Source organism: Erigeron canadensis, chromosome 1, assembly GCF_010389155.1.
Source record: "Erigeron canadensis isolate Cc75 chromosome 1, C_canadensis_v1, whole genome shotgun sequence".
NCBI lineage: Eukaryota > Viridiplantae > Streptophyta > Magnoliopsida > Asterales > Asteraceae > Erigeron > Erigeron canadensis.
In genome coordinates this window covers 11,887,719-11,913,609 of record NC_057761.1, presented here as the reverse complement: position 1 = coordinate 11,913,609, position 25,891 = coordinate 11,887,719, and the positions used below count along the sequence as shown (strand labels likewise).

The following is a 25,891-nucleotide window of genomic DNA, read 5'->3' as shown; positions in this document are numbered from 1 at the left end:
AAATAGAGAAGAAATCATATTATACAAAAAGATTAAAGAATATCCGGTAGCAATCATGATTACAATCCGAAGCTAAAAAGATGAAAAACCCTCACAACTCGTTTGCTCCAAAGTGCTAGAAAGTATGAGAAACTCAAGAAAAATTCTATCAAAATTCGTCCCATAATTCAGAACCCTAATTGTGCATATATACAAAATCCTCGTGTAATGGCCGTTAGTCAAGTCACGGGTGTTACACGGCTTCTTCGGGCCTAACGGGCGTTAGCCCAGTAACGGGCGTTACACGCCAATGCAAAGCTCACGGCCGTTATTGTCTTAACTGCCCGTTACAGGGATTTCAGAAAATTCCTTAGTAACGGTCGTTAGTTTAGTAACAGGAGTTACACACTCCAGAATTCGTTTTCTTCGTCTTTCACTAGATTTTGACCGAATCCTTCTCCTGTTTCTTCCATATGTCATCAAAATTAACCAATTCATTCGTCTAATCAATTTTCAACCTGAAACATTTAACACACCCTCAAAGCATCGCAAGTTGAATATAAAACTATAAAAATAATGAATAACTGGTTCTAAAGTCATGTGGGAAATGGTATAAAATATTGAACATCAGTCATCGGTCATAGCACCAGTTCTTCGGATAGCTTCTTCAATCGTATAAGGAGGAATGCCTGTCATAGTGTTATGAATCTGAGGGATAAGATCATAGATGTATCTCTCAATCAACTTTGACTCAAAGGTTACCAAGTGAGGTACCAATCTAGCTAATTTTTGGAACTTGCTGGGATACTCTACATGTCCAGCTCCTACCATTGCATGATGCCAAACCTCTTGTTCAATCTTCTGCATCTCATTCAGTGGGCAAAAGCGACTCTTCATAATCTCTTTAAACTCACCCCATGGTGTTTCCAAAGTAGCAGTTCTCCCACGAGATCCTAACAGAGTGTTCCACCAAGACAGTGCATCATCGGTAAAGGAACCTGCAGTATATCTCACGTTCTGATGTGGTGAACATTCACTTATATCCATTACAGCCTCCATCTTCTCCAACCACTTCATAAATAAACTTGCTCCTCCTTTTCCATTGAAATCAGGTGGACCTCACTTCTTGAATTTAGTGTAAGTGCAACTTCTTCGTCCCACTGCATACTCATCATTTCTGGGGAATCTCCTGGGCCCTTGGCTTACATACACACCATCCCCAACAAACACTACTTCGGCGTTGAAGTCCTCTTATTTGTTCCTGATTCACTTGCTCCAGTTCAACCTTTACCGGTTCCACTACATCTTCAGGTGCTCCTCCTTGATTCTGATTTGGAACAGCGCCCATTGTAGTAGCCACTTATTCCCAATAGTTGGCATTGTAGCTGCCAAGTGTTCAGTTAAGATTGTGACCAAATCAGGGTTTCTAACATGACCCGTGCCAACACCACGGCCAACACCACGACCACCATGGCCTCTACCATGACCTTTTCTGATGACATACCCCTCTATCGGTACAAAGGCCTTAACATAATGGCTAACATACGAAGGACCATTCGCGACGAAGGCTCCTGCAACGAACAGCAAAGGATAAGAATCATTCCCCTATAAAGTAGGGATTTGATCTTATCATCCCCAACTGAAAATTTGGGAAATTATATCCCCGGCCTAAGACTTAGGAAACCCTAAGCGGCCTACTTGTTCCTCAAGAACACTTCTCTTATAAAAGGAGAGCCGTAAGACCTACTAAAGACATTTACTCGAATATAAAGAAAACTTAACTGGCGTAAAGAGACCAACTCTACCTTCGGGGAATCGCCAATAAACGAGCTCAATCACCCTTTAATCCACATCACATAAACCTTGGTTCGGTGCGCAAACATTTGGCGCCATCCGTGGGACCCACATCACATAACCAGTGTAGGCATTGTTTTCTGTATCGAATCGAGACATGGCTGATGTCCCGCCAGGGTTTGGTCAGAACTCCCAACAAACCAACGAAAATGGAAACTCCGAAAACCCCACCCAGGGTCCGGACCCACAACCGAAGCGGCTGGGGGTGATGGCCAACCCGTCGATCATGGAGCTGACATCAACACTAGTCGCCCCGAACAAACATCGGAGGGACGAAGGGAATTTGTACTAGGGTCCACGTCCGGACCCCTGCAATTGTTCGATCCGGACTACATCATTAGAAATTATGGCCACATTAGCCGTACCATCAGGTATCTCAGGAGAACGGGAGCACTCGATAGCGTCACCAGGACGCTGAACTTTGACGGGGAAACAGACGACGACTACGACGCTGATACCCCCCCCCCGAGAGGGCTTCGGCGTTATCCGCGGAATCCAAGATTTCGACCCGAAGAAGGTTATGGGTTTGGCCTGGGAAGCGAAGGTTTAAGACCTCGAACACCTCTACACCAAACACAACCAGAAGACGCAGGGAACACGGCGCCCGAAGCCAATCTTAGAGGCGACGTCCCCGCTGTGGGACAGGACAACCACACTCCTAACGTGCCCCGATCTGAACCGACCCCGAGAGGGCCTGATGCGACAGGTAACGCACCTCCAAGACATGAGATACCGCCCGGAGGCCATTCAGGAGTCTCGGCTAGAACGCATCAAAATTAAGGACAAACCCATGTCGGGTCTTCTGCTCTGATCTTTCGAGTACCCACCGAAGGGACACAACAGTACGTGGGCCCGACCTTCCATGCGCTCCCAGGCTCTATTCTCTTAGGGCCCATGGGCCAAGGTCAACCAGGGCCTTCAGGGAAGATCCCGCAGGGTCCTACGGGACAAAGTTATCCCATACCGCAGGGCTTTGGATACGAAGGCATGAATGGAGCGGGAAGTTCACAACATGTTTCCCAACCATATGGCATCCGACCCATCGGAGGGGCCTACGAAAATCCTCAAACAGGGCAGCCACAGTTCCATCAGTATTATCCACCACAACATATCGTTCCTTTCTCTGCACCAGGACCCTACGGACCACAGAACTGGGGGGCTCCGGTGTATCAAAATGCCCTAGAATTGCAAATGGTAGGGGGAAACGTCGAAAACAAACATTCATCGCATGGATACAGAACTATCCCCTCCCAAAAGATCTAAAATACCCCTCTCATCACGGAACATACAAAGGGAAAAGTGACCCGGATGACTTCATTGAAGCATTCGAAGGCGTGGCCGAAATGAAGGTCTGGAACGTATCGGTTGTGTGTCGGATGTTCAGGTATGCGCTCGAAGGGGATGCCAGAGAATGGCTAAAAAGCGTGGCGAAAAGGTCCATCACTAGCTTCGAGGACCTTAAGGAAAAATTTAGAGTCTGCTTCAGCCAACAGAAGAAACATAAGAAACTCCATGTGGCAGCCCATGGGGTAAAGCAAAGGGAAACAGAGCCTTGCAGGGCATTCCTCGACAGGTTCACCACCGAAACAGAAGATATCGTGGATCTTCCCGAGTCACAAAGGATATCGGCACTCGTTGAATTTCTGTATAGAGACCTCCCGAAAACTTACGAAGCCGTTCAGAAAAGAGCGCACGTTACCTTGATGCAAGGAATACCGCGCCGAAGGGACATTAGCCCGACCCGGGACAAGGAGACTCAGACGAATAGGAAAGGGAAATGGAATAACGATAGAGAAAGGCCAAGATACGGCCCGTACAACAAGGACGAAAAAGGATATTTGAAGGTCAACCTACCGGAACTCCATAAGAGTCCGAAGGAGATACTCCTCACTGAAAGTGTCGCAAAGACCTTTCCAACACCTCCCAGGCTGAGCTGCAAAAATAGGAAGGACCCCGAAAAATACTGTGAGATTCACAGGGATTATGGCCACGACACGAATACATGTTGGCAATTAAGAAAAGCAATCGAAGAAGCAATCAACGAAGGAAAGCTGTCACACTTGGTGAAAAGCGTTAGACAACAGCAACATCCTAAGAAGGAAGATGAGACAGATGACAAAAAGAAAGTCCCCGACAAAACTATCTACACTTTCATGAAGAAAAAGATTGGATACTCGTATCGAAGGCCCTACAGGGGGAACGTACCCAGCATCACTTTCCCACCCATCTATAATGGCAGAATCTTCAGAGATCCCCTAATAATTTCAGCATTCCTAGAGGTCTCAAAGGCAAAAGAAATAGTAGTAGATACCGGGAGTGAGTGCAATGTCCTGTACGAAGAAGTATTCTGGAAGCTAAATCCTTTGACACGAATGAACTTCAGAAAGGCAGGGGCTTCGATTCAAGGGTACTCTGGTGACACAGCCGAACCGTTGGGAAAATTATCTGTGCAAACAACGATCGTAAAGGGACATTGGAAACGAAAAGAGAAGATCACATTCACGGTAGTTAGTGGAACTTCACCTTTTCAAGCAATTCTGGGCAGGCCCAGAATCCAAAAGTTTGGAATGGTTCCATCCGTAATGCACGGCCTGATCAAGTACGAAACGAATGGAAGAATAGCAACCTTAGAAGGAAAGGCCAAAAAGCTTTCTAACGAAGACCGAGACAGCTGTAGTGAAATATCTATGAATGACAGACCATACCATGGATAATAATGAATGGCCCATTTGACAAGGCCCATTACATTTTCTTTTTCCAAAGCCTAGAGGATATGGTATGTAACCTCAACTTTTATGTAATAAAGGCTTTTTGTTTCCTCCTTCCTCCTTTATTTAAAAAAAAAAGAAAGAAAAAGAAAAAAGAAGACGCAAAAATATGCGCCACAAAAATTTCAAAATAAAATGGGGACACCCATGAATATAAAACTCCGGAGAACAAAAGGACCAATAGTCCTATAGAAACCTACGGATATATCCACACAAAACAAGCATGCAAAACAAATAGGTGCAAAATAAGACGGCATTCAAGCTGGAAAAAAAAAAGAGAGAGAAAAGAGAAAGACAGCATTCAAGCTGCAAAAAAGACGGCTCCTAAAGCTGCAAACACGGTTAATATTAACAAGACACAAATTTCAAATATCTACAAACATTAAAAGTAAATTATCCAAGACAGCATTACAAGCTGTTATCAAAAGAAGATTGTTCGAAAAGGGCACATTCGCCACGACAAAGGCACGCACGGCATCACTGGGGGTTAGCAGCAACCTCAGGTTGAATCACACTGGGGGTAATCTTGAGCAAGTCATCCACAGCAGCATTGGGATCATCAATAATCTTCTCTAAAAACGGAAAAGAAGCTTCCTTCCATTTTTGGTCAGCAACCTCAAAGTCCAGAGAAGCAATGGCAACAAAATCACCTCTGCAACGAAGATCACACTTACCCTCTGTAGAAAACTCCTCTAACACGGTGGACCTTTCTTATGCCCTCTCAGCAGAAGTCAATTCCCCCAACAGCTGCCCAACTTCATCACTATACAACAAAAATTTGCTCACATGAGGAATGGCCTCTGTAATCAACCTAACCCTGTCCTCCTTCAACAAATCAATTTGATCACGTAACAACTTGGCAACCTCACGCTCTGCGGCGAACTCATCCTGCAACTTCAACACTGCCTCATCATGAACAATTGCATCTGCCTTCAACAAATTAATTTGTCGCCTCAAATCTTGAACAATATCTGATGATTCAACAGTAGTGACAAAACGGGCCTCTCTAGCCTTCAAATCTTCAATAGTTGTTGACAAAGAATGCATCTCCAAATTCTTGGACCTAAGATCAACAGACATCCTAGAAAAACGCCTTGCAATAACCGCATCAAGGTATGTATGGAACTGACGATCTTTTTTAAAGACACGAAGGAATGTCTCATTGTCCATATTGTCAATTTTCTTGACATCTTCTGCAATCATGTCCTCACCATTCAACCACTCTAGAATCTCTTGATCATGAAGGTCTACAAAGAAGGAATTTTTTGTCAAAAAAAAAAGAAAAGAAAATAATAGAAAGAAGAAGCAGAAAAAAAAAATTCACACCTGACTTTGGAGCAGCAGGCTCGCGAAACACAGTATCTTTGTCACTCTCTACAACCTTTTTCTTCTTTAAAAGACGCCCTGCAACAGACTGAGCACCACTTGATCCAGGAACATCCCTCTTCTTCTTCTTACCTCTGCTAGAGGTAGAGGCAGGCACAGCTTTGACATCAGACATATCAACATTCAGGTTGGTAGGATTCACCGCACTCGAAACCTCAAGATTCTCATTTTGAATACCAGACGAACCAGCATCAGCAACAAGGCTTCCCTGTTCTTCATTGTGAGGTATTATGGTCACCTCCTTCACACCTTTCTTCACAACTTTCCTAAAAGTCATATCTGAATAAAATAGAAAGCAAAATGTCATAAATAAATGACCACTCGACAGTAAACACAAATAGCCAAATTCAGCCCAGGTGGCAAGACATCTATCAGTCTTGCCTTATACAACACATAATCAGGATAACAAGCAACCTTTATGGGATTCATTCGGATCTCCCCACACAAATCATCAACCACATATTCAGGAAAGGGATTTTCAAAATCTTTATGAATGCACAATAACTTCCTATCAATCACAGCCTCATAACCAGCAGGGATCAAAGATGCTCTCATAAACACAAAATTGTTTTTCCAATCACGATATCAAAACCACCTTTCTTAAAACAACCAGCTTTTGAACGATTACCCACAGTAACCCAATCCCCATATGGATGTGTCTGTGCAAAATACCTAAACAAATCTAAGGATGGCTCGCCACCATATGCTCTACACATAACTTCAAATGCAATTATTCTGGATAGTCCTAATGGTGTGATATTAGAGATATGGATATCGAAAAAATCTAGAACATCAAGCATAAAAGTAGAGAAGGGGTATCTGACATTACCATCAGTTATTGATTTAATGTAAAAACCGACATACCCATCTGGGGGAGTCAGTATAGTATCGCCGTAAGATGGTATTTGAAACGATGATATTTTCCCAGGAAAATATTTATCCACAAACTTCTCTAATTTAGACCAAATAACAGTTGCTCGGTCGATTCAATACCACCTTTCAACATCGGAACATACAGAATCAAAAGACAAAGACATAAATTAACAAAGGAGCAGTTGCGTACCTAGTGATCGGACGATGTGCTCAGCAGAAACCCTAGAACGAGAAAGGGGAGTGTTTTTTCTAAAATAAAGAGAAAGTAAGTCAAAAACAAGTGGTATGGCTATTTATATGATCGGCTGCATGGAGTTTTCGCCCGTTGATCGCTTTCCTAGGGATTCGTGCAAACCTACCCCCTTAATTGGATATTGAAAGGTAACTAAGGCGGTCTTTAATCAATTTTCATAAACAACCCCCCAAAGAATGAAGAACGATTAGATTTAGTCCAAGGCAATATACATCTCGCGAAACATATCACCTCAGACTGGGGGGCTTGATGACATACCCCTCTATCGGTACAAAGGCCTTAACATAATGGCTGAGATATGAAGGACCATTCACGATGAAGGCTCCTGCAACGAACAGCAAAGGATAAGAATCATTCCCCTATAAAGTAGGGATTTGATCTTATCATCCCCAACTGATAATTAGGGAAATTAAATCCCCGGTCTAAGACTTAGGAAACCCTAAGCGGCCTACTTGTTCCTCAAGAACACTTCTCCTATAAAAGGAGAGCCGTAAGACCTACTAAAGGCATTCACTCGAATATAAAGAAAACTTAACTGGCGTAAAGAGACCAACTCTACCTTTGGGGAATCGCTAATAAACGAGCTCAATCACCCTTTAATCCACATCACATAAACCTTGGTTCGGTGCGCAAATATTTTTCCTTGTTGGCCTCCACGACCGCCCCCTTGGTTACCTTGACCACCTCCTGGATTACCTCGGTGTCCTTGACCAGTTTGAACCTCAACATTTAGGTTTGCTCTTGTTCGCACCATTTTTATATATAGGAAAAGACGATTGTGACGTTAGAAAGAAGAAGTAGTCGATTGCCAGGTCGTGATTTATGTTGTCCGATTATCTCACTTACACACTCTCCAGCACACTCGTGTTAGTTTGTAGAAAATTTTCAATTAAATTGTCACATATAGATAATACACATAATGAATCCAATACATGAAAAAAAAATAGCTTGCAAGATAACATGACCATTTCAACTTAAAATCAAATTCAAATCCAATTAAATTCCAACGGCTAAAGTGCGGTCTGAATCTAACACCTACATTCGATGCACTAGTGGCGTATGTGTAACACCCTAACAAGGCGGAATCATGAGTGTACACAAATAGCACAGCACGACATAGAAATTATGTAAAGTAAAACTAAATGCATAAAAGGATCAAGTAAATCTATACGAACCATTCAATAGTGCAAGTAACCGGATCACATCTAAACATAAACCCTAATCGGGAATAATGAATCATGGATCGAAGAAGTCCAAGTCCAAATCCAATTCTAGCATAATCAAGCAATCAATCATCCAATACATCTTTGAGCTAACCTGTTCACCTGAAAAGTGTACTAAAACGGGTCAACATAAAGTTGGTGAGTTCGTAAGGACTCGTAAGAGGAAACAAGTGTCGGGATAACAACTGATAACGATATATAAGAATTAGAATATCTAATCATGTTGGAAGGAAACCCTAAAAGGTTTCACGTTATCACAAATCAATACAAGTCAAAGTTTATGTTCAATCATAGTTATAATGACACGACTTATATAATAAATAATGCACGATATACGTTCCGTTACAACTAAGCATTCATACACAATAAACACGTTAAACAATATCGTTATCAACAACGTTATCCCACAATGTGGACTTACTGATTGTGCCATCGACATGGCGGAATCACGTTATGCCACTAATCGTGGACTTACTCGTTATGCCATCAACATGGCAGAAATATGCCATCAACATGGCAGGGTCACGTTATCTCAATCACATGCATACAAATACAAATCTATAATACGTTAAGGGGGAAAATGTTATCATGCGAGATCTTATGTCCTGATCCTTATCAAAATGTTTTCCATCAATCAACAACACAATGCACATACACTTCTTACGATTCTACTTTCAAGGAATCATTGGTGCTTATATATAGGGTCACCCGCAGCCTTCCCACCACATCTCCTATTATAATCATCTTCCATGTATGTACAGCTATCCAAACCACAACAAGTATTCATAAACGGTAGCATAATTAACCGAGCAACATGTCAATACGTTAGTCAAACAATCAATCAATCGATTCATCAACAATTAGACAAGCACGTACACTTTTCAGCCCAAATCTCAATCAAGTAGGGAGGGTTTACGAAACTCACCTTGAACGGCTACAACAAGTTAGAGTCAACTATAAACGTCCAATAATCGCTTCGTGTGCATCACTTATCAAATACACATTTTACAATCATAAGTCAAACCCTAATCGGAGCTTTATAAATGAAATTCAACTTTGAATGGCCATCGGGACTCGATTTGGTTATGTCATAAGCTTCAAGCGTCTTAATGGCTTAACCGTACATAAACCGGACACTTTGACAAGACATTTTTAGAGATGGAAATGGATTCACTTTGAAAGGACTAGACTCGATTACTGAAAAACACGACATTTTTTTTTACAGAATATTCCCACTGTGCCGCAGTGGGATTAAACCACTGCGCCGCAGTGGGAATTTATTGACCCAAACCTGCAGAAAATTCTTGACACCAAAACTCAACTAGCAAGATTTTCAACCTCCAAAACTGATCTTTCAATACCATAATTAAAACTTCAAACTTATAAAACATTGATACCTTCAATTTCATCACGTAAACAACATTCAAACATCATTTCCCACCAAATGGGTCAAATGCCCAACTTGGGTAATCAACTAAAAAGATCAAGTTACCCTTCAAAAACTTACGACTCGATCTTAAAACATTTACAACCTGAAACATGTTCAACTAGCCAAAACAAGGCATTTCCAAGATGACAAAAGTGTATCATGAGCCATACATGAGGAGGGACTTCTAGTTGTCTACACAAAAGTGTCAATCTACCTTCAATCCTTCCAAAAGAGACTTTAACTTCAAGCTTCAAATCAATCAACTTAGTTCCTTCTTTCGGAACCGCCTATAAGAAAATATGAACAACTAAAATATAAGCAAAGGCTTAGTGAATATACTTGCATACATTTATGAACACGAATGAGGGCAACGTACAAGGGCTATTACATGTAACCTATGACATCGTCATGTCACAATCACATGCTCACCTTTGCACACTAAACACTATACATGGATCCATATAAGCAACAACATAAACAATATCAACTATCAGGATTCTTAGGTCCCGGAGATTCTTAGGTCTCATCACAAGGGGTTCTTAGGCCCCACAAACAACTATCGGGATTCTTAGGTCCCGGAGGTTCTTAGGCCTCATAAACCTCATAAACTATGCCCCACATGGGCCTAACGCCAAATCAATTACCACATATGGATAACAAAACTTCAACATCATGTGGTAATTGACCCAACGTATACACAAAAGTATGCAAATATACTCACCTCCTCCGCTTCTTGAATAATAACACAATACTATGACAATGCACAATAAGCTTCAACCTATGATCATAACAAAAAATGCATAAGCTTCCATTCACCAACTTGACTAGTCCATAGGTCATACTCATTGATCACTAGCCTTTCTAAGTTCAAACCCAAACTATTTATCATTGGGTTACTTTCATCAATAAATCAAACTATCACTTTCAATAAATCACTATTATATCAATAAATCACTTGGTAGCTCATTCTACCACTTTCATCATTATTTCATCAACTAGTAAAAAAAAAATCAACTTTTCACACAAACCAACACTTTCAAGTGAACATATAAATTTCTAAATCAAACTCAACATATTTCTCAATGACAAACTAGGTTACCTAAGGAATTTGGGGAAAATTTATACAAAACTCATTTTCTTGCAAAAAAAACCCCAAATTGAAAGTCTCAAGAACCCTAATTTTCAAAAACAAGTAAAAGCTAGGATAATGGAAATCAATACCTCAACAATGGAAGATAATAGCTTAGGGTTTTCAATTCACAATTTCTTCCCCCTTTTCCCTTAAATTTTCGGCCACCACCACAAAACCCACAAACCCTAACTTTTCAATTTTGCTTGATAAGGATTGATGGTGATGATTATTATTGTAATTTCTATTCATGAACTTGAGAGATTAAGCTTTGATTTTTGAAAGAAACAAGAATGAGATGCATGAAAAATGGTGGAGAGATAGAGAGATGGAAGAGTGAGTCACAAAGAAAAGATGGTTGGCACTCCATGAGCTTGCCACACCCTCTTCTAATTTTGAGGGTATTTTTATCCACTATCCGCTAAAGTTCCAACTAAATTAACCTCATATCTAAAAGAATAAAATAGTAGGAAATTAGTTTAATGTCAAAACTATAAAAAAGGGGTTAATTTCTTTACCTTAAAACTTTGGGGTGTTACAAATATTGATGTCAGTTTTTTTGTTTACTAATAATATATAACATGCTCTTCTAATAATAATGAGTTTTTGATAACTTTTGATGATCAGCGAGTTTTATTTGTTGCTTGACAAAGTGGTGATACATGTTACCTAGAATGTTCACTTCACTTATTTACATCTTTTAAAACGCAGTTAATTTAATACAACCTTTTATATTTTCTGTTAAATCACTTTGAAACAAAATTTATAAACTATTTATATTAGAACTACTCTTACTCGTCAATCGTATGGGTTTCGTTACTAGTTATATATCCTATATAAAAACATTTGAGGTTAATAGTAAAGTCTTGCTCTTTCACATTCTGACGACTAAACTTATTTTGTTTTTATTGTTTTCCCTATTAACATTTTAGTTAAGTTTTTGATTTTATTAATTTGACCACTAATATTATTTGGTTTTTGCTTTTTACCATCAACTTTTTTTAACATTTTCATTTTAATCTTAGAAATTTTAATCTTTTTATTTTATCACTAAAGTTTTGGGTTTAAAGATTTACAGTGATGAAGTTTTGAACATTATTGCTTTCACTATCAAAGTTTTTAGCCTATTATTTCTGTCCTCTACCAAAATTTTTAATTTTGTATTTCACCACTAAAGTTTGTTAGCATATTGTTGCATTGTTTAACCATATGTTTTCACTAATCTGGTGGTAATTATTAACGTGTTCAGGTTCCTAACACGGGTTTGAGCCCATATTTCGTTATTATCCCGGCCAAAAGCCGGGTATAACACTAGTTATATATATAGAGATGCATATAAAAACAGAGCCTTTAAGAAAATAAAAATTATATTGAAACTTTACCAATCATTCCTCTTACAAATATGTATTGCAAAATGAAAATACTATATCCGTGTGCTTTCTTTATTTGACAATCAATTACATACCAGAATGTAGAAAATTGGAAACTAATAAAAGTCATTGAGACTATGACTAACAATGAATCATACATCCTTAACACGAGGAATCCTAAGTAAACAAACGAATCATACGCGTCCAGAACAAGCATACTATGTTTGTATTATACAACCATGTTATGTTAATGCAGGACATCTTTGTATTATTTTGTTTGTATACAAAGAAATTCTACTCTAAAATCAATATTCTCGTCAGCTTAATGCTGCATTAAGAAGCACATTCCATGTATCTGGCAAGCCGGGAAGGCACCAATGGCTACAATCTAGACCAATATGATTGCCACTATAGTAAGTTGGGTGAGCATCCTTCCGGTATTGGGAAAGTGTCGTGATGTCTAGCAAGTATACGGGTTTCTTAACTCGTGCCAACACTTTATTAAGTACAACAGACGCCATTGGTGTGCCGGCAGGATACCTTAAACCGAAGAATGGTTGGGTTTCACTCTTACATGATCTGGATGGTGCATTCCAGTCCTTTCCCCTGTATGTCACATATTCGCAATATATACAAGTTTATTAATACACTTTAAAAGGGAAATCGTCCTTGATGCAGCAAAAGGTAGCTGCTTCAAACCCCATTTTAATAAATAAACTTCAAAGGTCAAACAGACTTTTTTCAAAAAAACAAAAAAACTTTGTTAGATACCAATGTTACATCACCAATCATTTTCCCATATTTAAGGTATCTTTATATTTAAAATAATAATAATAATAAGCAAAAGACAAAAATCATTCTCATCAAGCAATTGACAAGGTATATGCTATTGTGCGCTTTGATAACTGGAAACTCATCTAAAGTCGAATATTATGTATTTGAGATTTCGTGACAGTCCAAGTTTACAAGAGGTGAAGCTTTTCATTTAGTAATAGATCATACCTATTTATGTTTCTAAAATACTCTAAGAAGACATACTTAATTTTCAAACATGTATGATTATTAGTTGCAATGGTATACCTTATATTAATGTCATCATACTTAACTAGGAATTTTGACACGATAAGAGGAACACAGAACATACTCATAATGGACAGGGGAAATTCCTTGGAAAAAAACTTTGGTTTTGGAAGGGTCAACGAAGCGATTGACCCATCTCGACCATGTTGTCATTCCTTTATAATACGCTACGAGCCTGTTCATATCTTTGTACAGTTTCCCTCCTTCTCCAATGTAATCCCACCTGAATTTCGATATTTATCAATATATATCAACTATAATATACATATGTTTTGCCAATTGAGCATAGTTGAATTATAAAACTAGTGATCTTACGGTTGGTCACGTCCAGTGTGTGTCCACCAATGCCACGAGTTGAATATTAACATGTCTTTTCCCTTCCAAGCGTTCCCTTGACGGATAGAGTCTAGTTGTAATACACTACCAGCTTTTCCGTTAACAATGTCAACTATGGTAGTTGTACGATAAACCGATAGTGTTAGTCCGTAATCCTGTTAATAAACAGTGAAGTACATTATAAGCGCAAGTGAATTATCCATCTGACTAGCTATGATACCAGTTATTTTAACTTGAATAGTATCTTGCAACAATACATGACTCGTCTATTTAACTAATACATGTATATTCTGTACAAATCACAATAGGAATGGATCAGAATCGTGCAATTGTGACAACCGTCATCTGAGCGTATTTTCCCGAAATACTTTTCCGATCGTTCTTAGTTCATTTCGTTCATGTGCGCGACTTATAACTAGAATATGTATTTTAAGGGTGTGAAAGTCATTAGTCTGTAAGGCATTATTAATAGAATGGGTGGACTTATGTTTCTATTCGGACATTAGGAGCATTTAGAAATTAGAAAAATTTCACGTGGACTCGAGAAAAGAATGATTACTAGTTGTCTTGTGGAAATGCCAAATTAAATGAAATACTTAAAATTAAATCAATTAAAAATTTAATAAACAAATATAGTTATGTTTATATCCGTTAGAAAGTTATTGAAAAGTTACATTTAAATATTTCATTGATATGAATTAACGGGTCTCGATTATTCTTAATTAGTCGAGTCAAAATTAGTTTTTGGTGGAGTCAAAGTTGGGTCAAATCTCGGTTAAAGCTAGGGGAGGAACTAGCAAACCCTAGTTTTTCCTTAACCCTCTCATTTTCTCACACACACACTTCTCACTCTTTCTCCCTCCTCTTTTTCTCTCTAGGCCGCCCCCCCTTCTCCTCCCTCTCTTTTTTTTCTCGGTCGCCGCAAACCAGCACTGGCCGCCGCTCAACCACCACTATCCACCTTCAATCTTCATATTTTCTTCATCTTTTATTCAAATATTGGTAAGATATGGTTTGATCTAACGATTAAAGGCTTGTTCTTCATAAAAAAATCACGAATTTCTTTCATATATATTTATATAACTCGACAATATATTTATATACATATGTATAGATCCGATTTTCTTTTATGTATATGTAAGATAATGTTTAAATCCGAAAGTTCTAATAAATATAGGTATAAATCGGTTTTCCTTCTTCCTCCTCCTCTTAAATTCGAAATTTTTCTATACTATATATATTTTCGATTATATATATGTGTTTATATTTATAGATCCGAGATTCTTGACAAGACACATATATTTTCGGTTGGTTAAAGGATATGTGTGTTTATATTACCGAAAATCTTATAGATCCGAGATGTTAAACACGAAATCTTTATAGATCCGAAAACAATGAACCAAAATCTTCTTGAAATCCGAAATCCATGGTCCGAAAACCATCTCATGAGGCTTAGATTTGATGCTTGCACTTTGATTTTGGTTATTGTTCATAGGTATAAATCGAAATTGTTAAAAATTCAAGATTATAATTATGTTTTGGTCTTGAAATCATGTTGAAAATTGTTCCTTGTAACCGGGTCTAGTCTTCTTCTTGGTTTGGGTTCGGTCAACGCCTGTCAAACCGGCCGATTAACACTATTCCGGCTTCTAAGATCGATATTGGACTTCAAATTGTGTTTAGATCAAAAAATTGTTCTTGATTTTTGGTCGGACAAACCTTGGTCAAAGGACAGATTCATATGTGTTTAATTTGGTTAATTTTGGGTCAAAACTGATTAAGGTTTTTGTTAAGGTCAAAAATTTAATTACTGTTTGAATTATTTTGGTACTTTTAGTTAAAATTAAGTTTTTGTTCAAAATTGAATTAAACATTAACTTTATGTATATATATATATATAATATAAGAATTAATCTAATTTGGGTATTTGTGTATAAATATATATATATATATATATATATATATATATATATATATATAAAGGATAAGTTAAAATGAAAGACATGAATAATAAAAAGGACTTTGAAAAGACTATATAAAAATCATACGACCTTTCGGACTAACATTTTATATTGACATTCCAAACGAAGACTTGAAGGGATATAAACAATAAAAAGTGACATTATTAAACGAACTAAATCTTTTGGACAACTTACAAGGACAATGAGACTATTATATTTTATGACATATGACGAGACATAATGGCATTTCTTACGACACTAGTATAGGACATAAACTTGTGTAATTAAGTAAGTACTTACAGGGTGACTTGTGGACAATGTAAGACTTTTGGATAGATAGTGAGCTTCTTGCAGGTGTATCTGACTGTGCGTGTTCTTGTTCAGTGAACTAGGGTACTTATACTTGTGCGGCTTTCAGATGAGTTTCGTAGCCCCTCTTTTTACAAGTTTTGGGGTGGAAAGTATACTTGTTCTTTTTAAAGAGTTTTGTCGATTTTTGTTTATGTTCAATGTTGAGCCGGTGCGTATAGAGTTTCTTGTGCCATTTGACGTGCTTCTGTCTTGTTGTATATGTGTGTTTATGTGTTTGTTGTTGTGCTTTATGGCGTGCTTATTTGACGTGCTTTTTGTGTGTATTGGAGACTTGAGACTTTGAGACTTTGGACTAAGGAAGGTACCGTAAGGCCGGACTTTGAGACATTGAGGTCTTTGAGACTTGGACTTGGGACTTGAGTACTTTGACTTATATGGCGTAACTCTGCTCATTACATATTGAACAAATACTTATTTTCGATTAAAAGAATCGACAAAAGACTTATTTATTCGACTAGACTTTTTGACTAAAAGCTACGAACTCACCAACCTTTGTGTTGACACGTTTTAGTATACTTTTCAGGTACTCAGGCTAATCAGGGATAAAGACTGTTATGCTAGGCTTGGACTTCAGAGGTTAGTGCTCCTTCATTTATTGTCAGACTTTAAGGCTAAATGCCTTGGATTATTCCTTTATGGACCTGGTTGTAATAAACTATTCTAGCACTATTATGACTTGAACTCATGTTTCGGGAATATACTATATATATTCTATTTCATTTAGTAGTATCTATGTAATTCCATGTCGTGCTGTAATTTTCATGACACCTCATGTTTCCGCCAACGGTGGGGTGTTACAGCAATGTTGTGACAAAAAGAGTCTTGACAGATTTCTGCATTATTTTTGCCATTCTTTTGGGTCGCGTTTCATCCCGGGAGTTGATAACACCTCCAATCCTTTCTCGCATTTTTCCACACTGCGATAACAGTTTTTCTCTCTCTTAAGAACACCCAATAAGTCAATGGGGTTGGTGGCACATTGGTAAGATTTTTGACCTTGGGGATCCACCTGGGTTCGAGTCCCACTTTTCACATTTGTGGGAGTGGATTAATAGAGATTTTTCAAGAGTCCTAAGTTTTATCACAGACATGTGTGTAATTTAAAAATAGGAGTAGATTAAAATGTCATTCTAAAAAAAACACCCAATAACTACCATTCGCAATAAGGCCTATTCATCACTCTTTCTCATTTCTTCCTCCAGTTATTATATTGTTTTCAACCCCGATATTAATGATATTATTTTCATAAAAATAAAACATTAGTATTATATACATATAATAAAATAATATGAAATTTAGTTATCTATATTATATTATATAGTATATCTCCTTTGAAGTTTTAACAATTTATCAAAACTACATTAGATCAATAACATAAACTGCTCGTTACCGCCACCGCCACCGTCACCACCGTTGTCACCGCCACCCGTCCTCACCGTCGTTGCCGCCGCTGCCACCACCGCTATACCTCTACGCACCACCACAACCCGTCAGGCTGTCACCACCAATACACTGTCACATCGCGCTGATAACTCTAGTATTTATGAAAGCAAACACTACTTTTTGTCTATTTCACAACTATAGGGATTAGTTTGAAAAATTGACTAATATATAAGGTCAAAACAAAAACAAAATTTGAGTTTCTTCCCTAAAAAAAACACACATATATCTAATATGTGTAAAAATCAACCCTTCACAATCCCGTTGATAGTTTTTGATTTCAGGAAGGGACACAATGACAAGGTCGTCGATTACCTCCGTAACATTAACGTTGACTTCGATGGGGAGGAGGAAGAAGGTCGATGACCCTTACAAATCCCTAATGGAGGATGTTGTTAAGGTTGTAATTTTAAATTATTATTACATGAGTAAGTACGTAAGCACCAAATGCTATTTTTTTTACTGGATCTCAATACCTTAAAGGTTTATGGGAGAGGTTAAAATGTAGATAGCCTAACTCTACCACGACGATATAGAGAGACTGCTTTCGGGTTAAATCTAAGATAGAAAAAAACTTACAGCCTTGCAAGAAATGTGAATAGAACCCTTAACCTCTGTTTTACCAGACAAAAATGTTAAACACTTATACAACTTTGATGGTTTAATTTTATATCATTATTATCGTTTGTAGATCATTACCATTTCAATTGTTTATCCGTCAAAGATTTAAAAAAATATAGATACATGTATTGTTAGAATTATAGGTGTTCTTAGAAGTACTGAAAATATAAATATCTTATACACGCATTATCTATCCATTTGCTACCATTGTTAACGACTAAATATCGTTAGTTTTAAAGATAACTAGGATCGTATATGCTCAATGTGGTGGCAGTCGCGGTAATGTGGTGGCATCGACCGATGGTAATGGCGGAAGAGATTGTTGGTGGTGGCGGCGTCAAATAGTACGATTGCTTTCTTTACTGACCAGAAAGACACCAAATTCTCCTTTCTTCCGTTGTTGATTCTTCTCCCTCTTTCATTCCTCATCGGAGGACTCCTTCACGCTTTGCGCCTGCAGCGTTTTCGCCAGACGGTCTTTCGACTGAGGAATTGTAGTTAATTGATATAAAGGTATTTGATTTAAATGGGTAATGAATATCTTTTAGAAGATAATGGAATGATTGTGAAAGTTATTTTATTAGGGTAAATGGAAATTTCTCATGTCCCAAAAATTTTAACCTTATAACATAGGGTTATAATTTTTATATAATAGAATACATTAACCTTGAACGGTAAGTGTGATAGTGAAAACATATACTGTATATGTAAGAAAAGGTTCTAGTATATATGTGTACAAATTTATACACATGTAAACAAATCAAATTAAATTCTATAGGGAGAAATGAAAAATCATTTGATTATCATGATCATAGTTGTTAAACACTTACGAGACACGAGTTGACTCTTACGAGTCGATTCGATTTACATCGAAAACGAGTCGAGTCGTTAGGTGACTTGTTTATATCTAGACTCTTACGAGTCGCTATGTAAACTTGGACGAGTCAATATGAATCGTAAACTTATGATTGTTGTAGTTAGATAGTATGGTTATATAGATCGAATTTGGAGATAAACTGTATTTTTTATGACTAAAAAATATAGAACATGTAATCATTTTGTAGATGACTTAAGATAATCAACTTATATTTGTTTATAAAACATCACTTTTATAAAATGTAGAGAAAATTACATTTTTGGTACCTTAAGTTGGCAGCTTTTGCACTTATAGTCTCCAACTCAAAAAATTGCCGTTTTCATACCTAAAGTTTTGTGTTTTTTCAGTTTTGGTACCACGTACAGACGGCGTTAATTTTTTCACACTGAAGGGGTATTTTAGTCTTTTGACCCCCTCTTTTTGAGAAAATTACACTTTTGATACCTCAAATTGTCAATTTTTTCACTTTTGGTACCTCAAGTAGACAACATATTTTTATTATACTCTCCAATTTTCATCTCACACATTAGTATTTATCAAACAACACACACTCAAAAATCAGCACACATTGCAATCATCCATATATCCATGTATACCTATATCTCTATACCATACGAAATCCAATACATAAACATGCGTAAATAAATTCAAATCTCTTATATGAATCATACATCACCAGAAATGGTTACCGACTATCTCCTTCCCCACCCGGCACCACGACCTCCACCTTAGCTAGATATTCAATGCATAATGTTGATTTTTGAGTGTGTGTTGTTTGATAGATGCTAATATATGAGATGGAAATTGGAGAGTGTATTAAAAATATGTTTGTCTAAAGTGAAAAATTTGACAACTTGAGGTACCAAAAGTGAAAAATTGACAACTTGAGGTATCAAAAGTGTAAATTTCTCAAAAAGAATGGGCCAAAAGACTAAAATACCCCTCACGTGTTTGTCACGTGAAGGCGTTAACGGCAAAAACTAACGCCGTATGAACGCGGTACCAAAACTGAAAAAAACACAAAATTTTAGGTATGAAAGTTGCAATTTTTTGAGTTAGAGACTAAAAGTGTAAAAGCTGTCAACTTAAGGTACCAAAAGTGTAATTTTCTCTAAAATGTAAAATGATAAAAAGACTAAAAATGTGTCAAAAAATCAACTTAAACCTTTAAAACCTTGACATGTGTATTCCACTTAGTTTCTTTGCTAATCTTATCCACCGAACATATAACATTATTTATTTTGATTTTGTTAAATTAAAAATTCGAATGTTTGCAGCGCCTATAACAAGAAGCAGAACAAAATCTAATCCGAATGTTAAATTGTAGTAACGTAACCCGTGAGGTTTTGGAAATAATGAGTATTTATTATTGTAGTACATCTGCTCTCGTGAGGCTTCACACGCCCGGCCACATGCTAGTCACGTGAGATATTTTAGCCAATTGACAAACTTTAATTAGTTACTCTTCTGTAACGAAACATATACTCCTACTAAAACATACTTTACAATTTTTAAGATTTAATGAAGATAACATTTATTAGACTTTCAGCTCATGAAAACTATACTAGCAGGAATATTAAAATGGAACAAATATGAAGATATAGTTTATGTACTTGAAAAGAAAAATAACTCCAAAGAATCCAATATATTCAGTTTAAATTAAAAAGATTTTTTATAATCCTAATCCCACATTAGCAATTTAGATTAAAACTAACAAATAATTTTCTCATTGAAATCAAGTTACATGTAAATTCATTGTCATTATTAATGAATTTACGAGGAGTTATGGCCTTCGATTATGGTTCAAATCTATAGTTTAGAATTTTATTAATGATGCAACTCATTTACGATTGTGTCTTCCCTTTGATATATCTAAATGCTTTATTCAATAATAGTTTAAACATTTTAATTAAAATATAAAGTATATTGTGATTATTTTTAGTTGTAAATTATTTAACTTTTACATTTAAAAAAAAATATATATATTCACCACTACTTCCGCCACCACTATTGTCCTCGTCATGGTCCTCACCATATGCCGTCGGTGTCATCACCGGTAATTAACGCATCATGTGATTATGCGTCTAATAAATGTGAAGGCAGTGATTATATATTCAATAAAATTTATCTAAATTAAATTAGGAACAAAAGGATTGCAAAATTAAGCAACAAATCATGGAGTGTATAATGATTGGTTGACAAACAACCCCATGATGTTTTCTCAAAAAGAAAAGCAAAAAATTATATTATACGACAGGCTTCATACGTGGTACCTTTGTTAGGTATGAAGGCAGACAGCTCAAAATGCTTTTTCAAAAAGGATTCAGGAACTACCCAATACGTATTATTTTTTATTGTCTTTGAGAAAAATATATATTTATATCGATCTGTAACATAAAACATAATGTTATTTTAACTTTTTTTTTTATAAAAAACTTGGTTTACTTGAATTATCATTCTCTTTTTTTCACTAATTTAAATATTTTTATTTAACATATCTATCATTTTTTAAAACTTAAATTATTTACAACGTTTTTTTCCCTCACTCTTAAGATAACTATACCTCCCCTTTAAAATTTATTATTTTTATATAATAATAACCACATTGCTATCACCGCCGACGCCACCACCTTCGCCACACATCACCGCTGTCACCCGTACCGTTACCCTCGGCGCCCCCACTATTCATCTCCGCCAACGTCATCGCATTTTGCAATCACTCATCTATTATATTTTTATATTATATTTTTATAAGTGATGATAGATATGTCTGATAGAGCTAAAACAAGCTTTAAAAATTAATGTTATGTCGTTATAAATTAATGATGAATATTTTTTTTTTAAATAATGATATTTTGAAATGTTTTCACCATATCCTTATTTTTACTCTTATATATAAAAATTATACTCACCGTTTCCTCTCTCTTATTTTTGGGTAAAGTGTAACAAAACAGTTAGTTTGAAATTGACCTACTTGCCCTTGGTGAACACTTGAGTTCTTTAATGAACTAATTTATGTACTGGAAGCTCATATCTTAATAATTTACATTATAAGTTTTATCTTCTAATAAAATTTTCACTAACTCTGTATACATTTAAATCAACTTACACTACTCGATACCGCCACCATTAATAGTCATTGTCATAACAATTCGTCGCCACCATCATCATACCTCAGTTGTCTCCATCACCATCGCATTGCGTGAATATTGTGGTATTAGCTTTAAGCCTTTAATTTACCCCAGATACATTTTAACTAGATATATGAGTTTTAAGTACTTTTGAATTAGTCACTAATTTTTATAGAAATTACAAATATATTTTATTTTGTTCTTAAAATATCTTTTTCTTCCTGTTACAAGAGCATTTTATACATTTTATATACTATTGAATAGGAACTTTTTTCTATGAGCCGAATCAATCATGTGTTTGAGTGTTTTGGATCAGAATTCAGAACGAGAAAACACCTCTAGAACCATGATGTAGTCAATAAAAAGAACTACGAAAAATTAAAGTCTTATAGTAATTAATAACCAAAGTCTTTAATAATATTATATATAGTTAATATAATAAACATAATTAAACTAATCGTTCTTTAATTAGTGAAATATGTAAATTATATTGATTTATACCATAAAATTCAATATGAAAAACAACAATTGGACGGAGGAAGGGGATGTGTAAGTTGTCGTATTTAGCCAAATATTTTGAAGTTTTGTGGCTCCAAACATGCATGAAGATTGAAAGCTTATCCAACTGGCAAAATTGACTTTTAACAAGTTTGGTGCTTTACGTTAAAAAAAAAAAAAAAAAAAAAAACAAGTTAGGTGCTTTCATGAGTTGGAAAATAACGTATACCAATTATTGCGAGTAATAAACTAGAATTTAGTAATTAAACATCTAATTATTAAATTATATACTTATAATAAAAAGGTTGATATTTAAATAATTTAAAAGCCGCCTAGGTGCGTATACGTATAAAATAATTGTGCATGCTCATAATATAATTTATACTCCTAATATACTAATTTATTATTTTTCTTTTTGAAAGGCGCTAATATACTAATTTATAACTTTTGTAAACAAAGTAGAAAATACATATAGTATATTCTATCTAAATTATATGGAAAAGACATTTTTTTCATATGTGGTTCTTTTATGTTCTCCCATTTCCTGGTTAAATTCTTCCATTTATTTTAAGTAATATGTAAAAACAAGTTAATTGAAGGTTGCATTAAGTAATTTATTATTCTAAGAATTTCACAATACATGTAATTCAGACTTTATACAAATTAATAGAACTTAATTGAAGCTGTTAATTACTTATATCAGAATTTTAAAAACATTTCATGAATTATAAGAAATATATTACTTAACACCTAAACAAAAGTATACTCCTAAAAAAATTACAGTTAATTTCTAATAACAATAGTTATAAGATATCATCAAGATATACATGACAAAGTAGATTACATAGATGAGGTGAAAAAATGAAAACTTTTGCATATAAAGAAAATCAGACATCATTATTATTGAATACTCTAGCCAAATACACATATATACTTGATGGTCTATAACTCTATATATCAATTCGTTAATTTGTTTCTAAGATAACACTTTTAGATACAGAAACCATCAATGCGTCAAAGACACTTGTCAAAAGATTATATTAATATTGATTGCATTAAAATATCAAAAACTGCTAATGTTCTGAATAAATTTAATATTGGTTTATTTCTTGCGAACCATTATTTCTAAACATACATAAATTAAACTAAATAATGAAATAATATGCAAATATTATTATTTATATGTAAAAACATGGATAATATTTACGAAAACAACTTGTCATTCTAGTCCATAAATTGACAAATGGTAGTGTACTATAATAAAGGCACATTTTACAAGTTCCAATAACGTAAGATCCTTAAATCAGAAAGAGACATTCGCTTTTGCAACTAACGTAGACAAAGTGAGTGACACTAAAGGCGTGCACCAATTTTGCAGCCATCATCATTGAAATTGAAAATACAAGGATCCTTTAACTAGAGTTAGAATTAGACGACTTGATTTTGCCAATTGATTTTGGACATATTTGATATTTTACTATTTGAAATGTGTATACTTCATATTATTCCATTTAAAATGATGATATATTTGATATTCCTTACATTTGATATGAATATATTCGGTATTTTTAGTTTAAGTTAAATATATTTGATATTCATGTGGTAAAATTGGATTTAAAACAAAACCTACCACTTATCTGTAAGATATAGAAATTGACCAAAACGTAATACAATCAATCCATATACATAAATCTTTAACCTTCAAATCATTTTTCTTTTCAATCAAAAGAAATTTGAACGATTTGAATTCAATAAGCAATAACACAATAACAGAGGAAAAGGTGCAAGGTAGTTGGATTGGTAATAATTGAGCAGATAAAAGTAATATATATAATAAATAATATTTATATATATTCGGGATACTTTAGAAGTAAAATTAGCGATTTTGCCCGGTAAAAAAATAAAGAAAGGAAAAAGGGAAACTAACCTGAAACGTAAGATCAGTAAGAATACTTCCTCCAGTTTTTACAATTGTATACTTAACATTAGGCACCCATGAATGAATCATGCAGCTAAGTGAGATCCACATATTGAAACTCAATGAGTCACCCACAAACATAATCTTCTTCCCTCTCCATTTTAGCAAAAATTCTGCCCCATTAAACCTGCACACACACAAACATATGAATGACAAATCTCATCAAAAACAGAACCAAATCAAACTGGTTCTGTGCGCCGTCAGATACTCAAATCTTAACTTCACCATATTTAATATAACAAGAAACATTAAAAAAAAAAAGATAAACAGTAGAACACAAACCTTGGGAGGTTACACCCGAATGGCTGCCATCTGTACTTAAGATATGATTTATCGGGTCTATTGTACTTTATACAATCGAATTCAGGATCCATGAAAGGACAAGTAGCAGGGTTGTAAAGAGGGTAAGATGGATCATAGACCCATTTGCCTTTGAATAAATTGCAGGAAGTGGCCTTAGAAGCATTAAGAAAAGAAGAAGTGGCATTTGTCTTATTAAAAAACAAAAACAATGACAAGTATAATAATGACCTAGACAGAGATCCCATTTCTTGGTTTTTGATCCAAATTGGTTCTGTTGTACTAGTATGTTTATGTATATATATAACTGTGAAAACATGGAAAAAAACAGGGGAGAAAGGAGATCAAATGTGTCATCTTATTGGTACAATAATATTCTAATAATGGGTCATAGATCTTTAATATAAAATGCATTACAAAGTCTTTAATATAAAATGCATTACCAAGTGATATTGGGTGTTAGGGGTTGGCCATGGATAGATGGTGGGTGCATTATAGCCGCGGCGCCACGACGGAACATCACCGTCAACGCTCCACCACGTGTGGTGGGGTGAGTTTGAGTGGTCACACCACGCGTTCCACCACTCACAAGGTCCTGGAATCGATGCATACAACGGTTGGATTTCGAAAATGTAGTAGTCGTTTGCCTTTTTCTTTTTTTCTTTTTTTATCTTTTCACTTTCCTATATATACTATTACTACATATTTATACACACAACTCTTTCAAATACTTTCTACTACTACTAAATATAAATCTCATTTTATCACAATCTACCTTCTTCCATGGCTAACACTCTAATGAATCTTCGTGATGTTAAAATGTCGATCCAAGTCCACCTAAATTACGACTCCAGATACCGCACTGCAGTAAACAACGTCATTCAGAGCGTGTCTGAAAACAAGGCGGCTTACCAAGCCCAGATCAACCAGTTGACGGCTCCCAATCGGGTTCTTAATCGCAATGAAAGTGAGTATCTCGCGTATCTTTGTCAGAAGATGGATTGGCTGAATCAAGTTATTTGTCAGCTTACCA

At 35.8% G+C, this 25,891-nt stretch overlaps 1 protein-coding gene and 1 pseudogene across 1 annotated transcript; both read right to left on the bottom strand.

Moving 5' to 3' along the window:
* LOC122579425 overlaps positions 1-25,891 on the bottom strand; it is a 142,245-nt pseudogene that overhangs the window by 93,257 nt on the left and 23,097 nt on the right.
* Positions 12,447-25,230, bottom strand: LOC122606331 (protein trichome birefringence-like 39). Its single transcript, XM_043779286.1, has 5 exons — positions 24,841-25,230; positions 24,508-24,685; positions 13,660-13,835; positions 13,409-13,567; positions 12,447-12,870 (listed from the first exon to the last, which is right to left on the bottom strand). Exons 1-5 carry the CDS (start codon positions 25,104-25,106, stop codon positions 12,582-12,584), a joined length of 1,068 nt encoding a protein of 355 aa, XP_043635221.1. The 5' UTR covers positions 25,107-25,230; the 3' UTR covers positions 12,447-12,581.

Coding starts and splice junctions, on each gene's coding strand:
- LOC122606331 (XM_043779286.1), bottom strand. CDS start 25,106: ATGGGATCTCTGTCTAGGTCATTATTATACTTGTCATTGTTTTTGTTT. Junction 13,836..24,507: donor TTACTGATCTTACGTTTCAG/GTTAGTTTCCCT, acceptor GTTTATTAACAG/GATTACGGACTAACACTATC. Junction 12,871..13,408: donor ATTTCCCCTGTCCATTATGA/GTATGTTCTGTG, acceptor TGTGACATACAG/GGGAAAGGACTGGAATGCAC.